Source organism: Acinonyx jubatus, chromosome A2 (assembly GCF_027475565.1).
Source record: "Acinonyx jubatus isolate Ajub_Pintada_27869175 chromosome A2, VMU_Ajub_asm_v1.0, whole genome shotgun sequence".
NCBI classification, from domain to species: Eukaryota; Metazoa; Chordata; class Mammalia; order Carnivora; family Felidae; genus Acinonyx; species Acinonyx jubatus.
In genome coordinates, this window is record NC_069383.1 from 90,885,709 (window position 1) to 90,911,708 (window position 26,000).

The window sequence follows — 26,000 nt, forward strand, 5'->3', positions numbered from 1 at the left end:
GGACATGGCCAGTTGCAAGAGTTGTAACAGGACATTTCAGCTTCTCATTCCATAGGGTGGAGCCGATTTGGAGCTAAATCGCCACCTGACAGCGTAAAGCTTCACTGATCTTAACTCCTAATGCAAACATTACGTTAACGGAAAAAAAATCACCGCTCCTGCGTGAGCAACCTGCAAAATGGGGTGCCTCGTGATGACCAATTTCCCTAAGAAATCCTGAAATCCTGACACGTGGGCCAATATTTCTCCGCTAAGAATAAGCCCAACTAGTATCTGAAACTGTGGCATCAGGGGTGAAATGAAAGGGAGCTTATTTTCACAAGGAACTGTCCTCCTTGAGTGTTGACAGATCATGGTGAGTATACTAAACCACAAAGAACACATCTAGCTTTGACCAATTCCATTATCTGGGGGCCATCTGGGGATGGCAGTTGTCTTCCTTCCGCCCACCGTTTGGCCACTTCACCACTACCTTGAGACCCTTCTGCCAGGAGCTGGATAAGGGAGAGGAGAAGTAAAATGTAAGATAATCTTCCTACTGCGTAGTAAGGGAAAACTATTCCTAGGGATTCACTCATGGATTTAAGTGAACTTGCTATCCTGTTTTGTATTATAACATCATCACGGAGACTCGAGAATTCTCTTCTCCACATGCCCAACAGGAAAAGAGCATCTTTTGTGTTTCACCTTCCCTTCAGGTGTAACTAAGGATCGTAAAAATGAAACTCAATTGGTTCCCTCTTCATCTTTTTTTCTTTAACCAACAACCACACTCATAAATATAACACATCCTTTCCTCCAAAAGTCTGTACCTTACTTACCAACGTATCCGGGATTACAGACACAGGCAAGCTGTAAAGTAACAGGATCTTGATAGCAGCTATTGGCGAACTGGCGTCCACTGTCGGGACCATCTGGGCAAGGACAAGGGCGGCAGTGATCTCCTGACCCAATGATGGGATCGCCATAGTAACCGGCCAAGCACCTGCATCAGTCGCAGAGGAGAGAGGGCCATGAATCACAGTTGTAAGAAACCTGTTACAAGAAGGAATCTTAGAAACTGTGTTCTCTGCTTGGGGAATGTTCACTCCCCATTCCTCATGTTTTGACTTGGAGAACTTTCCATTAGGGCGCTGGTTCTCCAACGGTAACACCAATCAGAATCCCTTGGAGGGCTTGCTAAAATGGTTTGCTAGCTCATCCCTTCATTTCTAACTCAGTAAGTTCCACGTGATGCTGATGCTGCTGGTCTGGGGATAACACCTGCAGGGTCACTGCAGTAGGACCCTAACTCACTTCCCCCCCTCCCCACCCCCGCCCCCAGAAGAAGAGATACATCTCCTCACGTGACCCTATTGTCCTACCAGCTGCCTGCCTTCCAGAGCTTTCTGCCTTGCATTAAAGGGTCTGGAGAAGGGGGTGGGTGCAGGGTGGGAAGACAGCATGCGATCGTCTGTCGATGCCCCGGAGGTGTGATGAATCAGTTAGCAAGCCCATGGTGGAATGTTCTTCAATCCAGCCTTTACCAGTAACAAAGCTGATAAGGATGCGCTCCAGCAGCAGGACTCTTGCGTCTTCCAGGTGGTTTCTTTTTTTTTTTTTTTTTTTTAGTTTTTAAAAAAATTTTTTTTTAACATTTATTCATTTTTGAGAGCACAAGTGGGGGAGTGGGAGAGGGACAGGGAGACACAGAATCCAAAGCAGGCTCCAGGCTTTGAGCTGTCAGCACAGAGCTCGATGCGGGGCTCGAGCTCACAAACTGCAAGATCATCACCTGAGCTGAAGTCGGACGCTTAACCGACTGAGCCACCCAGGCGCCCGTCAGGTGGTTTCAAACAAGAGACACACAAGGGATGTCATTTATCAACTCCCAACTCCTCTCCTTACAGATCAGGAATCCATGGAGCCTAAATGACTTGCAAGGCCTACACAGCCAGTTACTGATAAGCCAGGATCTGAATTCAGCCTCCTGACTTGTCTGAAGCCAAGAATTCTTCTATGTGATGCTGCTTCTCTACGTGAGTGATTAATTGGGTTACTTTTTCACTTCCTGTAACGTAAAAGGTTGAAGGGACTTTGGAGATCATCTAACCCAACCTGGTTACGGTACTCGTTGATGGCGGGACACTCAGAGAGGTGAGCTAACTCCCCCAGGGTCATGGAGCAGGGTAGAAGCAGAGCTGACAGGTTTAGAGCAGGTCTAAACATTGCCAATTCATTTTGTTTTCCATGGCTTGTTTTTGTTTTGCTCTTTTCCTTTTGAGACAGAAGTTTTTGTTTTTTTTTTTTTTTAAATGGGGCAGAGGGAGGGAGATGAGGAAATACAAGGGAAAGCTGTTTAGTGGAAATTAACCTTCTATTTAATTAGACACAGACACGATACAAGAACATGTTCCCGGATTATGTGCTGGGAAAGTCAGCAGAGGTGAAGCAATTTTGCATGACGGGCTCTGAAAAAGTTTTCTATGAGGCTTTTCTAGGTGAAATACATCCAACTACCTCATGATAGAAACTGAGTGTTCATTTCCTGCCTCTCCCACCACTTCCCCCCTTGGGAGTGAGCTGAACCAAGGGCTACTTCTTAAATTCACAGGATTGAAACTCTGATCTTCTTGGAATGAAGAAAAAAGAGAAAAGCAAAGAAAAAAGAAAGATGAGAAGTTGGTTTACAGAATCCCAGATATTTTAATAAAGCTTTGTCATCCAAATGCAGGGCTAAAAATTTTCCCCCTCCCACACCCTCATTTTCCTAAAAGAAACAAAACGCTTTACAAATAAAACCCCAAACAGTCCCAAATATCAAGTAGGCTCTTCTCACAGATGCTCGTCCCACTACATTGCCCAGCATGCTGGATTTCACACCCGCAGGGCGGGTAACCACCTGTGTTCCCCACCCCACTCTCTTGTCCTTTTTAAAGTTATTTTTTTTAATTTTTAAAAATGTTTTTTTATTTTTGAGACAGAGACAGACAGAGCATGAGCAGGGGAGGAGCAGAGAGAGAGGGAGACACAGAATGTGAAACAGGCTCCAGGCTCTGAGCTGTCAGCACAGAGCCTGACGTGGGGCTCAAACTCACGGACTGTGAGATCATGACCTGAGCTGAAGTCGGACGCTTAACCAACTGAGCCACCCAGGCTCCCCTTTAAAGTTTATTTTTGAGTGAGAGAGAGAGAGAGCTAGAGCAGGAGAGGGCAGAGAGAAGGGGAGAGAGAATCCTAAGCAGGCTCCGCACTGTCAGCATAGAGCCTAAGGCGGGGCTTGATCCCACAAACCCCAAGATCATTACCTGAGCTGAAATCAAGTCAGACACTTAGCTGACTTATCTACCCAGGCCCCCCCTTGTCCTTTTGAATCTAAGTTTCTCGTCTGTCGGTCTTTCTCAAACTTATTCTCTATCTTCCAAAGAACAAGAATGAAAAACTTAATGCAAAAAACCGACACCATCAATATATTAATTTCTTCCTTTCAAGACTTGTATAACTGTCTCCTTGTTATCTTCTTACAAGGCACTTTTGCACTTGGAAGGAGTCACTTTTATTTGATGGAGTAGTTTACTGGAACCTCCAAATTCTTGACTACCAACCACTCTAGCACAGAGCCGGGAACCGTGTATTTGCGTCCAGGCACGTCTTTCTGCCATGAGTGAATCACGTATTCACTTTCCATGGACAATTTCTCTCTCATTCGATGAGCAATTTTCCCACTGACTGAAGCATTTGTTGCTATTTTAAAAACAAAAGTCCCAGATAGTGTGGATGGACGTTAAAAGACAGAAAAATCTATTGGGGTAAAAGGTGAAGACTATTAACTCCAGAAAAATCAGGTTCTCATAGCACATCTGCCTTTATTTAGTGATGAACAGTGTAAACCAGCATGTGATTTTTCCACATGGATTATTTCTCATCTACCGAGCTTGGCTGTACTGTTAGTAGGGGTACGTTCTAGGTAGGTCCTCTTTTACTATACCCAGTGGGGTATGCTTTAGAGTATAAAAATTACTCAATTCATTTGCTACCTGGAGAACAGGTATACCGATGCACATTGTCTACGGTCTCCCAGAACCTGTAGCCGCATAATGTGTTTCAAACCAAAAAGCCGTCTAAAATTTGATTAATCCTATTCGGATTTGGTTTCTACCTTGACCCAATTTAGGCATTAACATTTCAGAATTTGGGTCCTGGGCAAGAATCCGCTGAGACAGGATTTCCGTCCAGGTCTGTGCTGACCTCTAGGATGGCACCCCAGGAGGGCAGCTCACGTTGGTTTTGTTCTCTGCTGCCTCTGCAGTGCCAGCACAATGCCCAGCGCATAGAAGGAATCAACTACGGACTAGCTAAAGGACTGAGTTCCTAGGAAATACTGAGGTGGTCAGAAATGAAACCTTCTGGAGTCTGCTGGAGCTTTTGCCTGGTGTTGGTCTAAGATGCTGTTTGCTCAGCCAAAAATGATGTCATTCTCTTCGCTTTCAAGAGGCCGGGAATCCTACGCCTCAGCAATTGCACTACTAGGTATTTATCCAAAGGGTGCAAAAATGCTGATTTGAAGGGGCACATGCACCCCAATGTTTATAGCAGCATATGGACAATAGCCAAAGTATGGAAACGGCGCAAATGTCCATCAACTGACGAATGGATAAAGATGTGGTACTTATATACAACGGAATACTAGTTGGCCATCAAAAAGAATGAAATCTTGCCATTCGCAATAATGTGGATGGATCTACAGTGTCGAAATAAGTTAGTCAGAGAAAAATAAACATATGCTTTCACTCATGTGGAATTTAAGAAACACAACAGGTGAAAGTATGGAAAGTGAAGCAAAACTAAGATAAAAACAGAGGGAGACAAACCATACGAGACTCTTGAATACAGAGAACAAAGTGGAGGCTGCTGGAGGGGAGGTCGGTAGGCGTATGGGCTAAATAGGTGATGTACATTGAGGAAGGCACTTGTTGGGATGAGCACAGGGTGTTATATGTCAGTGATGAACCACTAAATTTCATTCCTGAAATCATTAGTATACTACGTTAACTAACTTGTTTAAAAAAAAAACTGGATTTGGGGTGCCTGGGTTCCAGCCCTGTGTCGGGCTCTGTGCTGATAGCTCAGAGCCTGGAGCCTGTTTCAGAATCTGTGTCTCCCTCTCTCTCTACCCCTCCACCACTTGCTCTCTCTCTCAAAAATGAACATTAAAAAAGTTTTTTTAATAAAAATAAAAAAAGGGGATCTTGTGAAGTTTTGGATTCCTAAAAATCCGCTGAGTTGATCACTCCAAAAATGCTCATGCAGCAATAATCTTATATGTACATCCAGCAGTGGTTATAATTTCTGATGATGACACAATAAAAACTTGATGTGATTTGCATCGTAAGATAATGTGAAATGTTAGACCTTCACATTTACTCTTTTCTGGTTATACGTGTTCTAGACATCTATACTCCTCTAGAGATATTAAAAATTTAAATTAAAAAAAAAAGGGGCACCTGGGTGGCTCAGTCGGTTAAGCGTCCGACTTCAGCTCAGGTCACGATCTCGTGGTCCGTGAGTTCGAGCCCCGCATCGGGCTCTGTGCTGACGGCTCGGAACCTGGAGCCTGTTTCAGATTCTGTGTCTCCCTCTCTCTCTGACCCTCCCCCGTTCATGCTCTGTCTCTCCCTGTCTCAAAAATAAACATTAAAAAAAAAAACCTAAAAAAAGAGGCGGTGAGCACGTACCTTTCACAGTTGTGCCCCGTGGTGTAGTCCTGGCAGCCCGAGCACGCCCCGGTGGCAGAGTCACAGTCGTCGGCGTGGCCGTTACACTGGCAGGGCTGGCAGCTGGGGAAGCCCCAGTAGCCGGGCAAGCACCGGTCACACTGCCGAGCATACACCCCCTGGAAGCAGTGGCACTGGCCAGTGATGGGGTCGCAGAAAGCGTTGACGGACCCTTGCAGGTGGCACTCACAAGCTGAAGGGACAGGCGAGGGTGGAACCGCCTTGAGAAACTCCCTAAATGCAAACACACCCCCAAACAGAAGCACCCCCGTGCCCGGTTCAGAATGCTCGTGACTCAGGCGATGGGTTTTGCAGAGGGAAGCCCTGCCTTCCAAAGTCACAAAGCCCAGCTTGGTATTTCCCAGGTCATCTCAACGGATACGTGACAATTCTGATTAACGTACGTTTGCAGCCACTGGGGCCAAAGCCGAAGGTGCCCGGGGCACATCTGTCGCAGGTTCTTCCAACCACGTTGGGCCGGCACTGGCACTGGCCTCCATTGGGATCGCAGACGGAACTTAAGGAGCCCTGGGGGTCACATTCACAAGCTGCAGGGGAGAGAGAGGTCAGAACCTGAGATACGGAGCAGCCAACCCCAGGAGAGAGAGAGAGGAGCGTGGCATGGGGTGTCTGGGTGGTTCAGTCGGTTGAGCGTCCGACTTCGGCTCAGGTCATGATCTAGTGTTATGTGAGTTCGAGCCCGACGTCGGGCTCTGTGCTGATGGCTCAGAGCCTGGAGCCTGCTTTGGGTTCTGTGTCTCCCTCTCTCTCTGCCCACCCCCCCCCCACACACTCTCTCTCTCTCTCTCTCTCTCAAAAATGAATAAACATTTTAAAACATTATATATATTTTAAAAAAAGCAATGCATGTAGCCAGTCACACTGGCTGTGAACCAGACCACTCCTTTCCTTGGGCTTGCCCTGATCCTTCCCCTTCACCACCTTGGCTTATTCAGAATTCCCATTTCAAACAATGTCATCCCTATGATGAGCAGGCGGGAACCAACAGGAGACAGAGTTGGCAGATAAAAGCAGTTTTTCTCGGAAGGAGGTCATTAAGGTTTTTCTCCCCTTGCCTTGAAAGGTCAAATAAGCACAGGACCGTAGACAAAAGCCAGTGACCTTTGGGAGCGGTATGACCTTTCAGGGAGAAAAGCAAACTTCAGTAGTATGACGCTCCCTGATTCCATCCCAAGTCCCCACCTGCCTACAGAAATGCAGCGTCCTCATGGCTTTGCCCCTCGTCACCGTGTGTATTTCCTGAATATCGATTGCATCTATCACTAAAATAGTGGTGCTCTATCACTGAGATATTCCTTTGGTTTTTTTTCTTTAAAGTTTGTTTATTTATTTTGAGAGAGAGAGAGAGACACGGGAGGGGCAGAGAGAGCAGGAGAGAGAAAGAATCCCAAGCAGGCTCCACACCGTCAGCACAGAACCCAACATGGGGCTCGAACTCACAAACCGGGAAACCCTGACCTGTGCCGAAACCAAGGGTCGGATGCTCAACCGACTGAGCCACCCAGGTACCTCATCACTAAAATATTCTTAAAAAAAAAAAAAAAAAAAAGAAAGAAAGAAAAAGAGAAAAGACAAATCACAGTTGAGACACTATTTCCTTTGTGCTTGCCACCTGCCTACCACAGAACTGGAGGGCATGCCTTCCAACACACCTCGCGGTGCCAAGTACTCCTACCTGTCAAGAAAGAGGGGTCGGGGATACCTACCCAGGCCTGTCTGGTGTAACAGGGCAGAAATGCTGAAGATTATGTTTCTGCACACGTCAGTCATTGGTGTTTTCACAACACTTCTGCTGTTCTCCAGACATCTGTATCTCTGAAAGGTTTCCCAGGCGCTGTTGGTGACCAACCCGTCCCCTGATCCTCCCACGGTGAAGATATCCAGTGATTTACAAAACGGCATGAGAACAAGCTGGGGAGAAAGAGGAACAGCAGAGCGTTCTTACGGTGGTGTCTGTGTCGTCAACTGAAACAAGCCAACACGTGAAAGCCCCAAATGCTTTTTTGACTCCGGCAACGAAAACACTCGGACTCATTCAATACAGTAAATACCTCTTCGCTCGTAAATAGTCCTGCCAGAAAAAAATTTAGAGATACCTTACAGAGCCTGATGGCTTTTGCAATGCCATTTTTAAGATACTTTTTATTTTCATCAAGCTCATAGCTTGAGTAAATCCTTTCTAGATAGCAGAGTTTTTATTAAAATCAACAGGCAGGGGCGCCTGGGTGGCTCAGTTGGTTGAGCATCAGACTCTTGATTTCAGCTCAGGTCATGATCCCAGGATCGTGGGATCAAGAGGGGAGCTGGACTCTGTGCTGGGCGTGGAGCCTAGTTAAGATTCATTCATTCACTCTCTCTCTCTCTCTTTCTCTCCCCGCACCCCCACTCCTCCTCCCCTGCTCATGTGTGATCTTTCTCTCTCTCAAAAAAACAAACATAAAATAACATAAAATAAAATAAATAAGCAAAGTGGCATTGGAGGCGAGAAAGAATGACTGTACCTAAGCTCTCCATGTTACCCCTCCATCAAATCCTCTGGGGGAGCAGATGAACCCTCTCTGCCCAGCCTTTCCCCCATGACCTTCACGTCAGAAATGACCTTCCACTTACGGAGTCAATAAGCGTGTAGGGACTCTCCAGGTCGCTGTCGGAGGACGTGTACTGAGGCAGCTCTAACCTCACCGTGTAATTCACACCCTTCTCAAAGCACACGGGGCGCGGAAGGACGACATACCTGCCCCAAAACGAGAGGGGAAAAATAACAACAGAAAGTCAGCTTTTAAGCGTCCAATCCATCAGTCCATCAGTCGAAGATCTACATAGATCCTTGCCAAGGAAGAAAGGCAATTGCCCATGTTTGGCTGTGGCTCGGAAATGCTAACTGGACAACGCACAAGGCAAGATACCAGGGACAAAAAAACCAATTTGCATATTCATTCTCCTGAGCTGCAAACCAGTGTCACACTGACCTTGAGCCAGGCGATAAGGACACCACCTGGTTGTCATCATCGGGAATGGTATTACCGCATCGGCTGCTGGTTGGGATCTTTCCAGGTCGCTGCACCATGATGACAGCTTTTTCCCAGCGGTCGGGGAGCTAGAAGAAGCAGCAAGCCATCAAAGGAGCATCCACACTGGCCGCTGCTGCCTGTCTGTTTACAAAGACCTCTCCCAATCGGTCATTTGCCAAGTTTAAATGAAAAACACTTGCTTGCATTTCCTTTCCCTCTTTACCATTTCCTCTGCTCTTGTCTCAGCTCCAGCCCTAATCTCGTCTCACCAGGACGAGACACAGCCTCCCGACTCTCCCCGCCTTTCCCAATCCTCTTTCCAGCTGTGTCTGGAAACACAGCTCAGATCAGGACAATCCCCTGCTCAAACCCCTATTAATATAGTGTCCAAGCCCATTTGCTGATCCCAGCATCCTTGCCAATCCTATGCCCTTATCTAGCTGCGTTTCCACACTCTCAAAGCTCTCCCCCTGGCCACACCGTTTCTCACTTCCTTTTATGTCCAAATTCCATCTCTGTCTTAAGGCCTAGAACCGATTCTTTATGGGACGTGTTGGCACCTGCTGGCACAGCTGGGCCGCTGTGAGCCTCTCTGTCTTCCAGGACTGTCTGCCTCTCTGCTCTTACACCTTCCACTTTCAGCCTTTTGTTAAAGGTGGGGTATGCATCCAAGCCTGGGCAACGCAGGCTGTGACGTCAAGGAGGGGGTCTCACACATCACCACCTCAGGTGTCAGCAAGGCTGAACACCTAGCGACAAATCACTAAAAGTTTGCGAAGCTTAATTCGAGAAAAATGTACATTCACACTTCCTCAGGGGTATGAAGTCAGAGGGGTTTCTGTACGCTAATGCAACCTCCATATTTCACAAAAACCGTGTCCATTAGAAGAAGAGATTTCTACCACCCTCGATAGTCCACGGAAGGTTTACCTGTGGCTCATAGCGAATTAAGATGTCATACTCCATGGAATATGGTATGTTGTCAATGAAAAACTCCAAATAAGCCCCTTCAGGCACTCGGACGAAGCCGGCTCCCGTCCAGGAAGGAATCCGGTCTTGAACGTACTGCCGCTCCACGATGCTGACCCCCTGCGGACAAGGGGGGGCAGTAGTTATGCTTTACTTGAAATGGAATTCAAATAAATACGACAGTTAAAGAAATCTGAAGTCACCCAAAGGTCCAAACCATAGGCATTACACCTATCTCTTGCAGTCACGTTTTTCGGTAGAGTGTGTAAGTTTTTGACATATAAAGAGGAATCGGTTTCCGTTTGGTTTTGTGGTTGAGGTAGTCTGGGAACACTGGAGATGAGGCTCCAAGGGCCTGGAAGACACCTTCTATGATATAACCAGGAATGAGCCTAAAGGAAGGAGGGGGAACGTCCCAAATGCTTTCATAAGCAAGCCGAGGAGTGACGAGCCATTTCCCAGATTTTCTACAAGGCGCATCCAGTATCCAGTGGATGTATTTGCCTTTTTCACTGGCATTCGTTTCAAGCTCCAAGTACAAGCGAAGAAACTTCATACCATCACAAGGGCTCACCACAGAGGAGTTCATTCTGATGGTCACTGAGACTAAAAATCGATCAGTTTCTGTTACCCCAAGCACCCATCTGAGTTTGTTCACAGGATCACGTAGAACCACTGTGATCAGTTGCCTCCAAAGTCCTTCATTTTCTCTATGCAGAGGCGTTCAGCTCTCCCTCCAACAGTTGGAACCTGTGTTACCCCGCCCTCGGATCTGCTCTGGGCTTGTGACTTCTGACCAAGAGAATTTGAGAAAGGGACCTCTGAAACTTCTAAGCCCAGCCTTTGAGAGACCTGGCAGTGTCTCTTTCCTCCTCTTTGACGCCAGACCCCATGTAATAAGTCTCATGGTCTTGAATCCACCATGCTGTGAGGAAGCTCAAGGCAGCTTCTTGGGGGTGGGGTCATGTGGAAAAAAAGGCCCAGCTAGCCTACAGCTGTTCTGGCCACCCCAGCTGAAGTGCCAGACGTACATTGTAAGCCACTGAATTTTGGGATGGCTGATGACAGCAACAGAAAGCAATGTCTTCTCCGAGTATTTGCTATACTAGATCAACAAGAACTTTGGAGCATAAGTAGAGGAGTGGACCAATGAAAAACAACTACTCACCCCTCCCCGCCAAAAAACCTACCAGAAGCATTATTAATGATGTTCCAAAGTCTCTGTGAGTTACAGATTTACTTGGCTTGAAATAGGACTGTGCTTGGAGTTCCTGGGTGGCTCATTCAGTTAAGCGTCTGACTCTTGGTTTTGGCTTAGGTCATGATCTCATGGTTCGTGGATTCAAGCCCCGCCTTGGGCTCTATGCTGACAGTGTGGAGCATGTTTTGGATTCTCTTTCTCTCTGCCCCTCCCCTGCTCGTGCCCGTCCCCCACCCCCAAAATAAATCAATAAGCTTAAAAATAAATAGAACTGCTCCCAAGAAGGTATGGTCCTGATCCCACCACTGACAAGAGCTGTAAAAATACTTTTTATACGGACTCCTTATGAAATGTGCATATGCCATTACTGCTCCCCAAACATGGCTTTTCCCATCTGCCCAGCACCCTCCTACTTACGGGCCCAAAGTTGGCTTCTTCTGCTTCGTAGATGTAGTGATCCAAGGTGGTGAAGTAGTAACCAGACTCCACTTCGTTGCACTGACGCCCGATCACGTGCGGTCGGCACGCGCACTGGCCCGATTCAGGGGAACAGCTGCAAAGGGGGGCAAAGCCAAGTCAGCTGTGCCACCCCATCTGCAGATGAACCCACCAGACACGCGTCTACATTTCCCACTAACATCAAATGGGTGAAATGTTCAGGTAGCGTTTACTTATTTCCTTCAGAAAGTAAGTACGTGCAAAAAAAAAAAAATCACTGCCTACGAATTAATTGCAAACTCTGGAGCTCAGGCTCCCCCTGAGCTGGTTCTTTTGGTTTTTCATCTTGCTCACCTTTCTTCACTGTGCTCCATTCACACCTTATTGAGGTTTTCTGTAGGTATCACCAATGTGTTTGCTTGGTATCTTGTATCTTATGCCTGATTTCTCTTTCCTGGGCCTCAGACACAAATATCCGACTCCCAGAAGGATGGTTCCAACTTAGCTGTCCCAGCGGCTAATGACAGATCACAAAGGGCAACACTCCATTCCTCCCCTGTCCTCTACTGGGGAGAGGACACCACCAGCCACGAGGTCAACCAAGTCAGAAACCTAGAAGCTCTTCTCTCAAGTCTTTCATAACTATGGAGGAGCCCAATTATGTGATTTCTTGGTCTAGGATCTTGCGCTTTGTCTCGCTCTTCGCACCGGCTGGGCTATGCCTTTCTGCGCTCTCTCACTCACGGTAAAATCGGTCTTCCCATCAGTGTTCTTGTTGCCAGTCTTCCAACTTCCCAAGCTAAACCACCACCACCCGCAAAGCTGCCCAAATGACCTTCCTAAGATGCACTGACCACATCACTTCCTGCTGGCCCTTCCATAGCCTGGCCCTTGTCTTTCCAGCCCCACCGATCCCCTTGCTTCTCCAACCATATGAAAGATTTCTGCAACACACAGGGTGATTCATGACCCCTTCTCTTGGCTTATGTTGTTCCGGTAGCCGAGAATACCCTCGTGTCTTATCCACCCAGCAGAGAGCCACCTATTTTTCAAAGATTCAGCTCACAAAGGACTCCTGCTGTCACATCTCCTGACCATCACTCTCCACCCCAGAGAATGAACCACCTTCTCCTTCCTGCCACCACCTCCCTGCGGGAGAAACGATGTAGTCACAACACGTACAACAAAGCGCGTCACGTAGTAACTGGTCATTAAAGCAAGAACCAGTCTTCAAATCCTACCTGCCTTTCCAAGCCCAGTTCGTCTCTGTCATGGCGTCTGCTTTGGTACCCCCCCCCCCCATTCTCACATGGTGCTTTCTCTACCTGCACCGTCAAGACAGTTATCACTTTCTCTCTTGACACTTTCTCTCTAGATCCGTCTGAGCCTCTACCAGATGGCAGATTGCTTGAAAGGCGGAACCATGCCTCCTTCACCTCGGTCACACCCCTGTCCCCCTCCTGGGACCTGGCGCAGCCCTCTGCACACCGATCACACTCAAACACTCGTTGAACAAACAGAATGAGTAGGGATAGGCATTCTGAATACAAAATATGAACAAATAAAATAGATTTAATGTAAATGGTAGAACTTTTTTTTTTTTTTTTTTTTGAGAGAGAGAAATAAAGTGCAAGCAGGGGAGAGGGCCAAAGAGAGAGGGAGAGAGAAAGAATCCCAAGCAGGCTCCACACTCAGCGTGGAGCACGACACGGGCTTACTCCCCTGACCCTAAGAAATCAAGAGTCAGACACTCAACTGACCGAGCCACACAGGCACCCCAAACATTTTTTTTTTTAATTTGACATGTTGTTTCAAATAAAGCCCTCTGGATAGACTAGAACATATTCGGTTTGTTCTCAGGCTGTGTCTCTTTTCTCTTGTGCACAAGGTAAAACCAAATCATAGGTGGCCATTTTTTACTTTGTTGAAGTCAAGATGGGGTTTGGAATTGTTACTTTAAACCCACTCCCAGAGTTCAAATTTTTTCCTCATCCCAAAGTTCATTTTATTTAATTAATTTTTTAAATGATTATTTTTGAGAGAAAGTGCATGCGTGCAAGTGGGGGAGGGGAAGAGAGAGCGACAGAGAGCCAGCCAGAATCCTAAGCAGGTTCCGCGCTGTCATCACAGAGCCGGATGCGGGACCTGATGCCACCAACCATGAGATCGTGACCTGGGTTGCTATCAAGTCGAATGCTCAACCGACTGAGCCACCTAGGTGCCTCCCAAAGTGCATTTTAAACCAAGTACCTAAGGCAAGTTACAACTCATGGGAAGACGCAACGCTTCCAGGCTTATTACCAATGCCCCCAACGGCCCTGCCATGGTCCCCCCCCACAGTCTTCTTCCTGCAGATCACGTGAATGGCTTCTAACCCAGAGGCATGAGTACTTAACCTCCTGTAGCCAATTCCCAGAGGAGGAATGCTTGCTATAGTTGGGACCTAGCCATCTTCTGGCACAGTCCACCAACAGAGTCATTTTCAAAAACTTAGGCATCGGGCATTACGTCATACGGACAAGAGAAAATCCGTCCTTCCTGAGGGAACGAATGTGTAAAACAGGAACCGCCAAAGAAGAAAACAACTCGATTCCTCACCTGCCATCACCAGAGAACAAGCAAATGACGGTGAAGGATAAAGACGAGCAGACGCAGGATTCCTAATTCTGAAGACGAAACCACTCACGAGAACCCGGTCACATGGAAGGAGTTCCCGTAACATCTGCCCTGGCGATCACGTGCCTCTGTGCCCACAGACGTGAAGCGTGGTCTCCGACAGGCCTGGCTCCACTTGGACACTTACTCCTCTAGTGAATGCGTTCCTGTGGCTCCACCTGCCTCTATGCACCTAAGTTCTGGCCCTCACTCAGCTCTGCTCGACTCGTCCATTTCCAGCCACGAAGGGGACGCTCCCATGGCCATCCCGCTGTCATCTCTAACTCACCTCATCACCTCTCACACTGACTTACCCTCAGCTCTGCTCTTACTGCCACATTTAAAATTCTTCTGACTTGGGGCGAGACATGACCTTCCTTGTCCTTCATCCTCGATATCCAAGTCTCATTTCAAGAGGTCTTTCAGCTCAGAAGCGTCATCTTGCTGTCACTGCCACAACCACCATCCAGCATGTCATCGTGCCATACCTGTCCCTCTAGCAGCCTCCCACAACTCCTGATGCCTCTGCCTGGCTTCCAGCAGCCTCCACAACCATCCTCTGAAGACCACTGCTACTCCTGGTGGCCACCCTTTGTTTTCCGGTGAGCCACACCCCTCACCTTCTTTCACAAGTACTTACGGAGCCAATACTGGCCCTGGTGTCAACACCCTCACATTTTCGCCCGCTGTCACTTTTCCTCTGAATCCATCTATACCTCCTTGGCGAGTCTATTATTTCTGAAGGATATGGAGAAGGAAAAATGGGAGGAAAATAGTTCTTGCCCTGAAGAACTACCAGTCGAACTGGGGGGTGGGGATAAACTGTAAAGCAAGGGACCACTGCAGCAAAGCAAAATGCACTGAGTACCTACACAGAGCTACAGTGAAGATATAGGCTGCAGAGGAAGCCACCCTTCACCTGGTTGGGGGACTGAGGAGCGTCATGGAAGCCATGCTCTGAAGGTGGCAGGGGATCCTGACAGGCAAAGAGAGGACAGGAATGACAGGCTGAAAGAGGGGGAATGTGAGCGGAGACGGTCACGGTCAGACCAGGTCTTGCGCATATGTTACACTCACTCTATCTCCAGACCTTTGCCTGTCTTCCTCCTCCCAGCTGGAAGGTCCTCCTGCCCACCCATCACACCTTCCAAACCTCTCTCAGCTTTCCAAAATGAAGCTCAAATCCTACCTCCTCCACAGTGAGACAAAAGATTACATGTAATCATCCTTCTTGTGTTCAAGTAAAAACCCTATCAGGCAGAAATGGTACACTTGACCCCCGTACCACGAAATTTCCCTAGAACTAGATACAGATTCCATTTGCTGGACCAGTAAGGTAGAATGATGGACGACAAAATAAGTCAGCCCCGGTGGCAGGCAGAAATAACGGCCCCCCTCCCCCAAGAATAATAACTGATCATTATCCCCCAAATCCGCTCATAGGTGATTTCATATGGCACCAGGGGGGTTGCCGATGCGACTGAGGTTAAGGATCTTGAGATGGGGAGATTATCCAGAGTTGTTGAATCTAATCACATGATTTCTTAAAAGTGGAAAAGGCAGGCAGAGAAGTGGGTCAGAGAGATGGGACTTGAGGAGGATCTGACCCACCGTTGTTGGCTTTGAAGATGGGAGTTGTGAGTCAAGGGATGTGGACCGCCTCGAGGAGCTGGAAATGGCCCCTAGCTGACAGCCAGCAGGGTATCAGGAATCTCCTCCTATAGCTGAAACAAACTGAATTCTGCCAACAACTCCAATGAGCAGGAAACAGATTCTCCCCTAGGGCCATCAGACATAAACACAGCCCTACCAACATCTTGATTTTATTCCAGAAAGGCTGGCCGTGTCTGACATACAGAACTGTAAGATAATAAACTTATGTTGTCTTAGGCCACGAAGTTGCAGTAATTTACGATGCCAGCAAAAGAAAACTAATACAAGACCAATTTTTTTTTTCCAGTGGCTAAAGGCCTAGATTATTAAAAACAGATTTCCCATAAATGTAGAAATTAGCCACTTGTTTACAAAAATTCTACTGGAAGGGAAATTCTATTTCATTTAAATAGCGATGAGCAGAGACAATACTGTTTAGTTTCAACTTTTCTCTATTACTAAGCAATTAGGCACAAAAAAGGGGAAAACATCATCATTCATAAGAACCACCACTCTATTCAACCCTGGTATCTCTTCCATAATTCTGATTCCACACTGATCAGCAGTCAGCAGTCCAGGGTCCAGCAGTCCAGGCCTTCTCTCCCAGCCTCCTAACCAATGAGGATAGTTTCTTAAATGTGTTCTATAATCTTTTTACATTCAGCCACCACAGCAATTAACAACTGGTGAGATACCATTATCACTCAATACACGGGTGAAAACACGGATTAACTTCTGCTCTGGTTTCAAAGTATAATGAATTTCAGCTCCTCACTTATTGGGCACCTACAAGGCCCCCGATGCTGAGTATGGAGAAGGATGAGAAAACAAACAAGACACAATCCTTTGTGTGGTGCCTGGGTGCCTCAGTTGGTTAAGCGTCCAACTCTTGATTTTGGCTCAGGTCATGATCTCATGGTTTGGGAGATTGAGCCCATGGGGCTCGGCACTGAGCGTGGAGCCTCCTTGAGATCCTCACTCTCCCTCTCTCTCTGCCCCTCCCCCACTTGCACATGCACACTCTCACTCTCAAAAAAAAAAAAAAGACCCAATCTCTGTCTAGCGACCTTTAAAATACAAATAGCGATAACACGGAGCAGAATTCACTAAGTGCTAAAAGCAGTACAGAAGTAATGTGTTGTTGAAACATCCAAGGAAGGTTGGGGTCGTCAGTTCAGGAAGCAGAAATCTTCAAAAGAGTGGTGGGCTTCAAGCCAGACACCAAAGCTCTAAATTTAACTGAGGCAATACATTTTAAAGGATGCTATAAAATCATTTCTATTTTTCAATGTTTTCCAACACTTGCAAGTAGCATTTACCTAGCAACCATTCCTATTTATTAAAGCAGGTTATTTACTAGGCAAAGCTTCGTTAGCCTGGCTTAAGCCACATTGCTTAAAATGGGTCTTCTCTAAAATATTCCACAATTCAGATTACCTGTCAACGTGATCGACCTGGATTGTTAAAATTTTATTCCCCACAAACAAAACCATTTGACTCATTACACAAAACATTTTTCCACTTGACATGGTTTTCACGTTTAATTCTGCTCCTGGCCAAAGTACCTGAGGAACGTTTGGGGTCACAACCAGAGACTGCCTGTCCAAAAGAGTGCATAATTTGTTTTTATCTCATAAATAACTTCTGTTTCTCAAATTCTTTTTCTTGATCAACGTTTATTCCATTACCTACCATGTACCTATGGCAGAGCAAAGGAATATTACCAGGTAGAAGATATTTATGCATGGTTGCAATAAAACAATCACCCAGCAAGTATCTCTCCTCAGTGCCCACTATGCACCAAGCATTCTTCTAGCAGAATTGGTGTTTCCCAAGACTTAATTGGATCTTCTATCACTGTATGGGGCTCCTAGAGAAAGTCCTCATGGGGGCAAACTTCGAAAAGGATCACTACGAAACACTGCAGAGTCACAGAGGTAGAGAAATATTTAAAGGTTCTTATTTTGGGGGTGCCTGGGTGGCTCAGTCAGTGAAACATCCGACTTTGGCTCAGGTCATGATCTCAAAGTTCGTGAGTTTGAGCCCTGCATTGGGCTCTGTGCTGACAGCTCAGAGCCTGGAGCCTGCTTTAGATTCTGTGTCTCCTCTGTCTCTCTCTGCCCTTCCCCCACTGACACTCAGTCTCTCTCGCTCCCTCTCTCAAAAATAAAACATTAAAAAAAAAAAAAAGGCTCTTATTTTTTTTCATCAGTGATGCCAAAAAAATAGGGCATCTCATCAATCATGCTAGGAAGATCAAATTACCTGCTTTAAAATCTTCCCTAAAATTTTTTACTTCATAAACTCTCTTGATTAGAGTGTCTGAGTTCTATAAATTCTCGCAGGAGAGACAAGGAAGAGGCCAGGGGCCATGTGTGGGCAGTTTAAAGACAGGAAATGTGTGTGCAATAGAGAAACAGAGGAAGGGAGTGTAAGTAACAGAAACCATTTAGGGTAAAGGCACATAGGACACTCTTGAATTCATGACATCATTTGGAGAACAATGTAGGCCACTTTCATCTAATCAAGAAGGATTTTAGGAATGATGACAGCTTTGAATTGAGCAATCAATTACTAAAGGAATCAGCAGGTGTTCTCGGAGTCACAAAGGAGAGTCGGAGACGTGATTCCAGAAGCAGACTACCAGTTTTTCCTCCCTGCTTTTATGGAACTGTCCTTGCTTCCTCCCCTCTGGAGGTTTTCTAAGAACAGAAATTCACACTGGAATCCCAGAGGCTACATGCTGTACTGAGTTTACTGCAGCGTCTGGAATGGAACCAACCCAAATGCAGAGGCCAAACAGAACGTGTCCTTGCTGCCTAAAATCCCATTCCTTCCCAGCAGACTACGACGGTGTTGGGAAACAGTCTTGTAAGACAGTCCGTTTGGGGAGTACACGGAGCTTGCTTGATGACTTCAGCTTGCTCTCTCAGGGGAGATTCAGGCCACAGGGAAACATCTGCCTACCCCCTTAGACGCCACTTAACACTGTCTCTACCAGATGTTCTTAGTCCGACCCACTTACAGAGGCCAACATTCTCTCTGACTCAAAGGTGGTTCATATAACTCCTACAAATCTGCATCTTGCCAAATGTGTACAGGGATTAATTTTTGGTAGAGCTTGAACCTCATCTGTTCAAAGGATACCAACGTGTCTTGATAACTAAAAATGATTGCATGCAATTTTCGTTAATAGACTTAGAGGTTGGAAAAAAAACTAAAACCAGAAAGAAGAAGAAAATGAAAAGATTTTTAACACAAGTCAAAACGGGAGTTCTTTGGGGCCCCTGGGTGGCTCAGTCAGCTAAGCATCTGACTTCCGCTCAGGTCAGGATCTCATGATCCATGAGTTCGAGCCCCACATTGGGCTCTGTGCTGACAGCTCGGGGCCTCGAGGCTGCTTCGGATTCTGTGTCTCCCTCTCTCTCTGCCCTTCCCCTGCCCGTGCTCTGTCTCTCTCGCTTCCAAAAATAAACACTAAAAACATTTTTTTAATGGGAGTTCATTTTCTGTGTTTTTTTTTTTTTTAATTAGTTAACTTTTTACAGTAGGCTCCATACCCAACATGGGGCTCAAATTCACGACCCTGAGATCAGGAGTCACACATTCTACCAACAGAGCCAGCCAAGTGCCCCTCACTTTCCATCTTTTAGGTTGTTGAAAAAGGAGTATACCAACTGCTGGTGGGGCTGAGGAAAAATTTGCTTTTGTAACCAGGTGGCTGGAAAAATATTGGCACAATCTGGAGAATAATCTAACAATCTCTATAAAAATAAAAAACGCACATGTACTTGACTTAGCCGTTCCATTGCTGGGAACCTCATCTATACAAAACAAAAACAAAAACAAAAACAGGAAATAAGTTGTGGCAATTTCCCATGACAGAATACCAAGAAAAAAAGAAGAGGTAGATGAATACATGCTGTTAAAAAGAAAGAGGCACATGGATACATGTTGATATGTATTTTTTTTAATCTAACATGTTATTTAAAAAGAAATGAGAGGTGCACCAAAAACCAACTGATACTTAGGAATAAACCTAACCAAAGAGGTGAAAAATCTATACACTGAAAACTATAGAAAGCTTATGAAAGAAATTGAAGAAAACACACACACACAAAATGGAAAAATATTCCATGCTCCTGGATTGGAAGAACAAACGTTGTGAAAATGTCGATACTATGCAAAGCAATCTACATATTCAACGCAACACCTATCAAAGTAACACCAGCTTTCTTCACAGAGCTAGAACAACCAATCCTAAAATTTGTAGGGAACTAAGAAGAAGCGAAAGGATGACAAGATATTGTCATTTTTAATAGGTATTCTGAGCTCTATTATTAGTTTCTCGACTATGAGAAACTCCTAACAGTGGCACTTGCAGCCGCGGATGGGGGGTGGGGGAGGGGAAGGGCAGGATATCTGCCTTAGCTGTTGGAATGTTTTTCTTTTAAACGATGGGCATACATTGCTTCCAAAATTTTAAAAACAGTGTAAAGTACAAAACTAACCACAACATTATTAAAAGCCAAGAAACAGAAACGTACTTGAGGGCTTCAAAGCTAACTTGGGACAACCAATCTTTGCAAACACTAAGACCCCAGGTGAAAGCGATGGCCGGCCCCTTACAGTCAAGGGGAACGCACTTCGCCTCCTTCAGAGACACCGAGCATCCCACGGCTCCTAGAGGTCAGGAGGGCTTACTGAGGGGACTGAGCACCAGAGCGAAAGTGTAGCTTCACTCACCTGTTGTTTAAAGCCCCTCCAAGGTCACAGTCACAAGGTCGACATCCATCCAAATCATTGCTCAAACCCCAGTGCTCCGGCTGCAGAATAAAAGATTTAACATCGAAAGGTGGGTTCCCATAATTACACAATAGACTCAACAAGGAACAAGTTATGGCGTGTCTGGGTTGATCCACCAAATGCACTTTTGTACCGTGAAAGCACAAAGTCTACAAGGGGAAGGAGTATAAACATTCTGAATTCAAGAAACCCAAGCTGCAGGTTGCTGGGGCCATCATCATGTAACGCCAGATCAGAACAGCTGCTTTTCCAAGCCAACAGCCTTTGTCCAGTTATTAATATGAGCAAGCAGCTAAGAGGCCAATCTTGTTCATTAGAAGTACTCTGGCAGTAAGAGACTTTTGGCAACTACTTGGCAGGCCTTTAAATTTTCCATAAGTTCAGCCTGTCAAAAACCTCATAAGCAAAGCTCTTCAAGGATTTATCTGCGTCCAAATGGCATAAAGCAAGTATTTTCACAACTGAAAGGGGAGAAAATCACTGAATCCTGAGAACACTGGAGATGGAAATAAAAAGAAATGGAACAGAATCCATGTAGGGGAGAAGAGCTCTCTGCACCTTAATAAATATCTATTTCCTAATGAACACATAAAAACCAGGTCCATTGATTTAAATCAGACTTCCAGAAATTTACTTTAAGCATCTGGATATAGGTGAATGTGCCTATAGGTCATAAACATAATTTGGGGTCAGTGGAACCCTTCTCACAAATTATAAAGGGATTCATAACAACGTTATAAAACACGGAATAATTTAAAAAATTACTCTCGGAATTACTCTACCCAGAAGCACCACAGTGAACTTTTTAGGGTATTTCCTTCCAGATTTTGTTTTTCTTGGTGAATTTTTTTCCTACAGTCAAGGTACTACTCACATCCTATATATGTATTTTTTAATACCAGCATAAGCATTTCCTCACGTTACTGTCATTTTCAATGGCAGCTGAATATCATACTGTATACAACCCCCCAAATTTAGTTTACTATTTTCCCCACCGTTGCTTCCATGGTTTTTGGCTATGATTAGTACAAGATGCAATGAGTCTTCTGGCGAATACATTTCTGTCCAATTTTCTGCTCATTTCATTAGGAAAGATTCCCAGAAGGGGGATTACCGGGTCAAAGGGTACGTGCATTTCTACAAGCTACTGATAACATATTTCTAAAATGCTTTCTTTGCCAAGTATGAACCACTGTGCATTTCCATCAGCAGCTTAGAGGACCAGCCCCTCATTATGTCCTAATAGTTCGCATCCCCATTTTTAAAAACTTGTTAGTTCTGTCTATAAAAATGGGATGTCGCTGTGGTTTTTATAATTCTAACAGCGACAGTGAATATCTTGTTAAAATCAATTCATTGGCAATTCTTCTGTGAATGGCTTGTGTCTTTTAACATTTATATATAAGGGTGATTGATGGTAGGGTCTGCAATAGCAAAAGGCATTCTCCACTAAAACCTGCCACCTTCACGAACTCCTCATCCCATGTAATCAGGATTTACCTACCAGACACTGGTCACAATGCTGTCCTGTCACCAGACGCTTACAGTAGCAGTAACCAGTCTCAGAATCACAAGGATTCCCGCCAGGAATCGTTCCCAGAGGATTGCAGGCACAAGCTTAATTAAAGATAAAATAAAGCAAAGAAACACAAACCAAGTGAGCGCCCAGAGGTGGTCTGGATTTAGAACTGCAAAGTCAAACGGGAACAGCGTCCACGAGAACACCCCAACTTTTTCACAAATGCGCTTACATTTACAACCAAATGGATCTTCAGCACTTAAGCCGTAGAAGCCCTCTTTGCAAAGTTCACAATGTTCTCCTTCCACGTGTAATTTACACCGACACTGGCCGGCAATGAGTCCAGCAGAAAAATCGGTGTAACTGTCACAGATTCCCCCATTCTGAGATCCAGCTGGGTCACAGGTACATCCTAAGAACAAAAAGCACCAGGTAACAATGTGAGTGTTTGTATAAACACACGCTCCCGTCGGCCCCTCGGAAGGTCACAGAAATAGACTAAAGAAGACAGGGTGCCAGGCAGCTTTTGCTGCCAGCATCCTATGTAGCAGTTAAAATAAAGCGGAGTCTCATGTTCACACCAGGAGTCCCAAGAGGATGGTGGTCCCCAGCCTATTCAAACTGAAAGGTGACTGGGGCGTCTGGGTGGCTCAGCTGATTACGTGTCCGACTTCAGCTCAGGTTATGATTTGACAGCTCGTGAGTTCAAGCCCCGCACTGGGCTCTGTGCTGACAGCTCAGAGCCTGGAGCCTGCTTCAGATTCTGTGTCTCCCTCTCTCTCTCTCTGCCCCTCCCCTGCTCACGCTCTGTCCCTCTCTCTCAAAAATGAATAAACATTAAAAAAAAATCAAATTGAAAGAGGACGGAAAACGTCATGAAATTCCCCCACGTACGTTCACAGAGGTGAGGGTCTCGGACGTCTCTCTCCGGGTGCTGGAAGTAAAACGGCTTGCACTGTTCACAATTGCGTCCCATGGTGTTGTGCTGACAGTCATCGCACACCCCTCCGCTGACATTGCCGGTGGCCAAGTACACGGCCATGTCAAAGTGGCACGAGCTCGAATGTTCATTGCAGTTACACTCTGTGTGACAAGGCCAATGTCAAGAAAAGCCTTTTTTAGATCTACTTACCAATGGAGGAGGGAGTGCCAGGAAGAAACTCATTTTGGAAAGCAGGGATGAAGTTCAGGCAGCTAACACTTAGGGGCCCGTGGAAAAGGACATGTCCGCCTGACATCATGCTGGAAGCCTTCCAAGGGTAAGCTTTATGAAATAACTGAACAATCTGCCCGTTTTGGAAGAGAACGGGCTACGAAGCAAAGAGTGGAAAACTTGGGGGAAAGGATTGCCCCTGGTAGCCACGATGTGGAGGGCGCCTCTGGGTGCCACTCAGGGTGGGAACACACCCCTCCAGAGGACCTTCTAGGCGATACTTCTGGGAAAGCCTGTCTGGGCCGCCAGCTCTGGGGAGTGTGGTGTCAAGGTGATGCTCTTCCTTCCCATTCCCACCAGCTCACGCGACCAGGCTCTTCAGTGAGAATTAAGGTCTGTGCAACAGCCATCTGGCCGGCCTTCTGACCCTCTGCTGGCCCACTGGGCAGCCCCCTCGGTCCAACCCGGCTGTCACATCATCTCACTCTCTGCTCTGTGACCCACATGGACTCCTCTGTCTTCTCACAACGAAGCCTAACTTGGCTTGGCCCTCACAGGGCTCTACACTCTGGCCTCATCCTCTCCCTCCTGCAACACAACCTCCCGTACAGAGGGGCTGTGAGGTATCCACTGACAGACGCTGGGTGCCTAGCAGGGACCTGCCCTTGACACACCTGTTGAATGAAACGTCAGAATCATCTCCCACAGACTCGGTGTTGGTCCTAAGAAGAACGTCCTTGGGGCTTTAGGCTTTGTGTGGTTCTCCTTATCTGAACTCCTTCCCGCCTCCCCCTCCCTCGCTCCCTCCCCCCTCCCCCCGCCTCCCTTTCTTCTTCTTACCTCAACAATCTCAGCTATCATCAAAGGGTTGTACTTAATAACAATCCTTGACCACTCCAGCCCTCACTGGTTTCTGAACTTCTAGAACAGGCCTCAGTGGGGGAAGGGGCAGGCATTGGAATCACTGTGGGGGGCGGGGAGGTGTTTCAAACTACACGTCTGCCCAGAGAATGCCACCGGGCTGGCCAGCTGGCCGGACGTATGCCATGGGCTGCGGCCAGAGTGGCACAGAGACAGGGCCAACAACTCTTATACCTTCGTGATCTACCGTGCCGTATTTTTCTCTCATTTTTCTCTCGCGCTCCTCTTGCCTTTGAGACAGGTACAGAGTCAGGGACAACATCTCCAACTTCTAAGTCTGCCAAGCCCCTGGCTACTGCTCTGAATGCTAATGTATTGATTGAACTGAGTGGATATTGGTTTCCTAAGAGTATCTGGGTGACGCTGGCAAAAGGGTACTAACTTTTCTTCCTTTTGCAAAAATCACGTACTCTTATAGTAGCTCTAATCAGAAAATGGGTCCTGGAGTCTGGACGTCCCTCTGACGGAGACTTACTTTTACAGGCATTGCTGTTTCGACCTTCAGCGGGTCTCCAAGGTAAATCGTGGTAGAAATCCATGCACAGCTCACAGTTTAAGCCCTTGGTATTATGCCTGCACATGCAGTGCCCATGAACCTTGAAAGTTACACAAACAGGAAAGAGCAAAGTTAGAGATGCAACCTGATGGCCAGGTTTTCTCCACAATCAGTGGAAGCGATAAACCCCTTTCCTACTAATCCGCATCTCTAGCTCAGCACAGTGAAGATTTGTTTTAATTCTGTCCCTCCCTGAAGGGAGTTCTGTCTTTTTGGTGGCTTGAACTCCCATCTCTAGGAACAGTTCCTATTATATAATGGATACTCAATAAATATGTCACTGAAGTAGGGATCAAAGAACCCAAATGAACAAAATCGGTCACTTAAAAATTAGAAAAAGACAAAAACAAAAAACAAAAAAAAACCCCACAAAACACAAAAACTAGGTACTTAAGAGTTAAAAAAAATCTACGTCAAAAAGAAACTTATTGTAAGAGAAATCAACAAAAGTTATAATGCAGAACTAAATGTATGCATACCACTGGAAACCAACTCACATTACTGCAAATTTTACCACTAAGTCACAGAACAGAATGGGTTTTTCTGCTTCTTTTGTTTTGTTTTTGACTTCAGGCAAAGCACTTCATTTTTTTTCCCAACCGAAAGGAGATTCAAAATATTAATCATTTGCCACATTCACATTTGCTTTTTTTCTTTAAGAAAGGAAATCTAAAATCTTGGGGGGAAAAATATAAATTATTTTGCTTTGTGAAGGGCCTAGGATGCACTCTTTTGCACCGTGTCTCTGGCAAGATATGCCTAAGCCCCTGAGGCACGTAAATGATAAATTCTTTCAGTCTACCAAATATGCATGTACTTAGGCACCTCACCTTAACACTAGTTTCTACAGAATGGAATTCAGGAACAGGACAGACAGGTCCGCCCTGGACTCACCTTGACAAGAGTGCAGTGAGCAAAAGACTAAAATCATCTCATTACAAGCTAGTTTTCTGCAGACTGAAAAACAGACCCAAAGCACATGCCACAGGACCCTACAGTGTCTGAATTAACAGCATAATGTACTGAGACCCGTGACAGTGACGGGCCTGTAGGACTTAGCTACACGCCAGGCTTGTTATCCTGCAAAGTAAACATTATCTACCGAGCATTCCCTGAAAGATGTAGCAAGAGATTACAAGGACAGGTCCTCCCTTGAGGCCCCATTGAAAATGCCACTTTATCTACGTAGCAAATGTTCTAACTGGAGCGAATGAAGGCGGAAGTTTCAGGCAGTTGAATACACTCAATCCTGGACCTTCTTTGATGAGGACTAATGATCTTTGAAAAAGCAAACGGCAAGTAAGGAAGCCTTATACTCTTCAACGAGGGAGGCCCAATGTCTAA

General features: G+C 46.0%; 1 protein-coding gene across 2 annotated transcripts in view; it reads right to left on the reverse strand.

The window, feature by feature from the left end:
• Positions 1 to 26,000, reverse strand: part of LAMB1 (laminin subunit beta 1) — a 74,116-nt gene that overhangs the window by 28,619 nt on the left and 19,497 nt on the right. For both annotated transcript variants that reach the window (XR_008296908.1, XM_027071664.2), the window contains exons 8-20: positions 24,576 to 24,696; positions 22,921 to 23,109; positions 22,259 to 22,438; positions 22,012 to 22,124; positions 20,448 to 20,527; positions 11,373 to 11,508; positions 9,716 to 9,874; positions 8,744 to 8,871; positions 8,385 to 8,508; positions 7,481 to 7,685; positions 6,158 to 6,301; positions 5,715 to 5,946; positions 822 to 985 (exon numbers count right to left, since the gene is read on the reverse strand). Coding sequence is in view for 1 of the 2 variants with exons in the window: in XM_027071664.2 (XP_026927465.2) it covers positions 822 to 985; positions 5,715 to 5,946; positions 6,158 to 6,301; positions 7,481 to 7,685; positions 8,385 to 8,508; positions 8,744 to 8,871; positions 9,716 to 9,874; positions 11,373 to 11,508; positions 20,448 to 20,527; positions 22,012 to 22,124; positions 22,259 to 22,438; positions 22,921 to 23,109; positions 24,576 to 24,696 (1,975 nt within the window). In the remaining variant the exon portion in view is untranslated. The remainder of the gene's footprint in view (positions 1 to 821; positions 986 to 5,714; positions 5,947 to 6,157; positions 6,302 to 7,480; positions 7,686 to 8,384; positions 8,509 to 8,743; positions 8,872 to 9,715; positions 9,875 to 11,372; positions 11,509 to 20,447; positions 20,528 to 22,011; positions 22,125 to 22,258; positions 22,439 to 22,920; positions 23,110 to 24,575; positions 24,697 to 26,000) is intronic.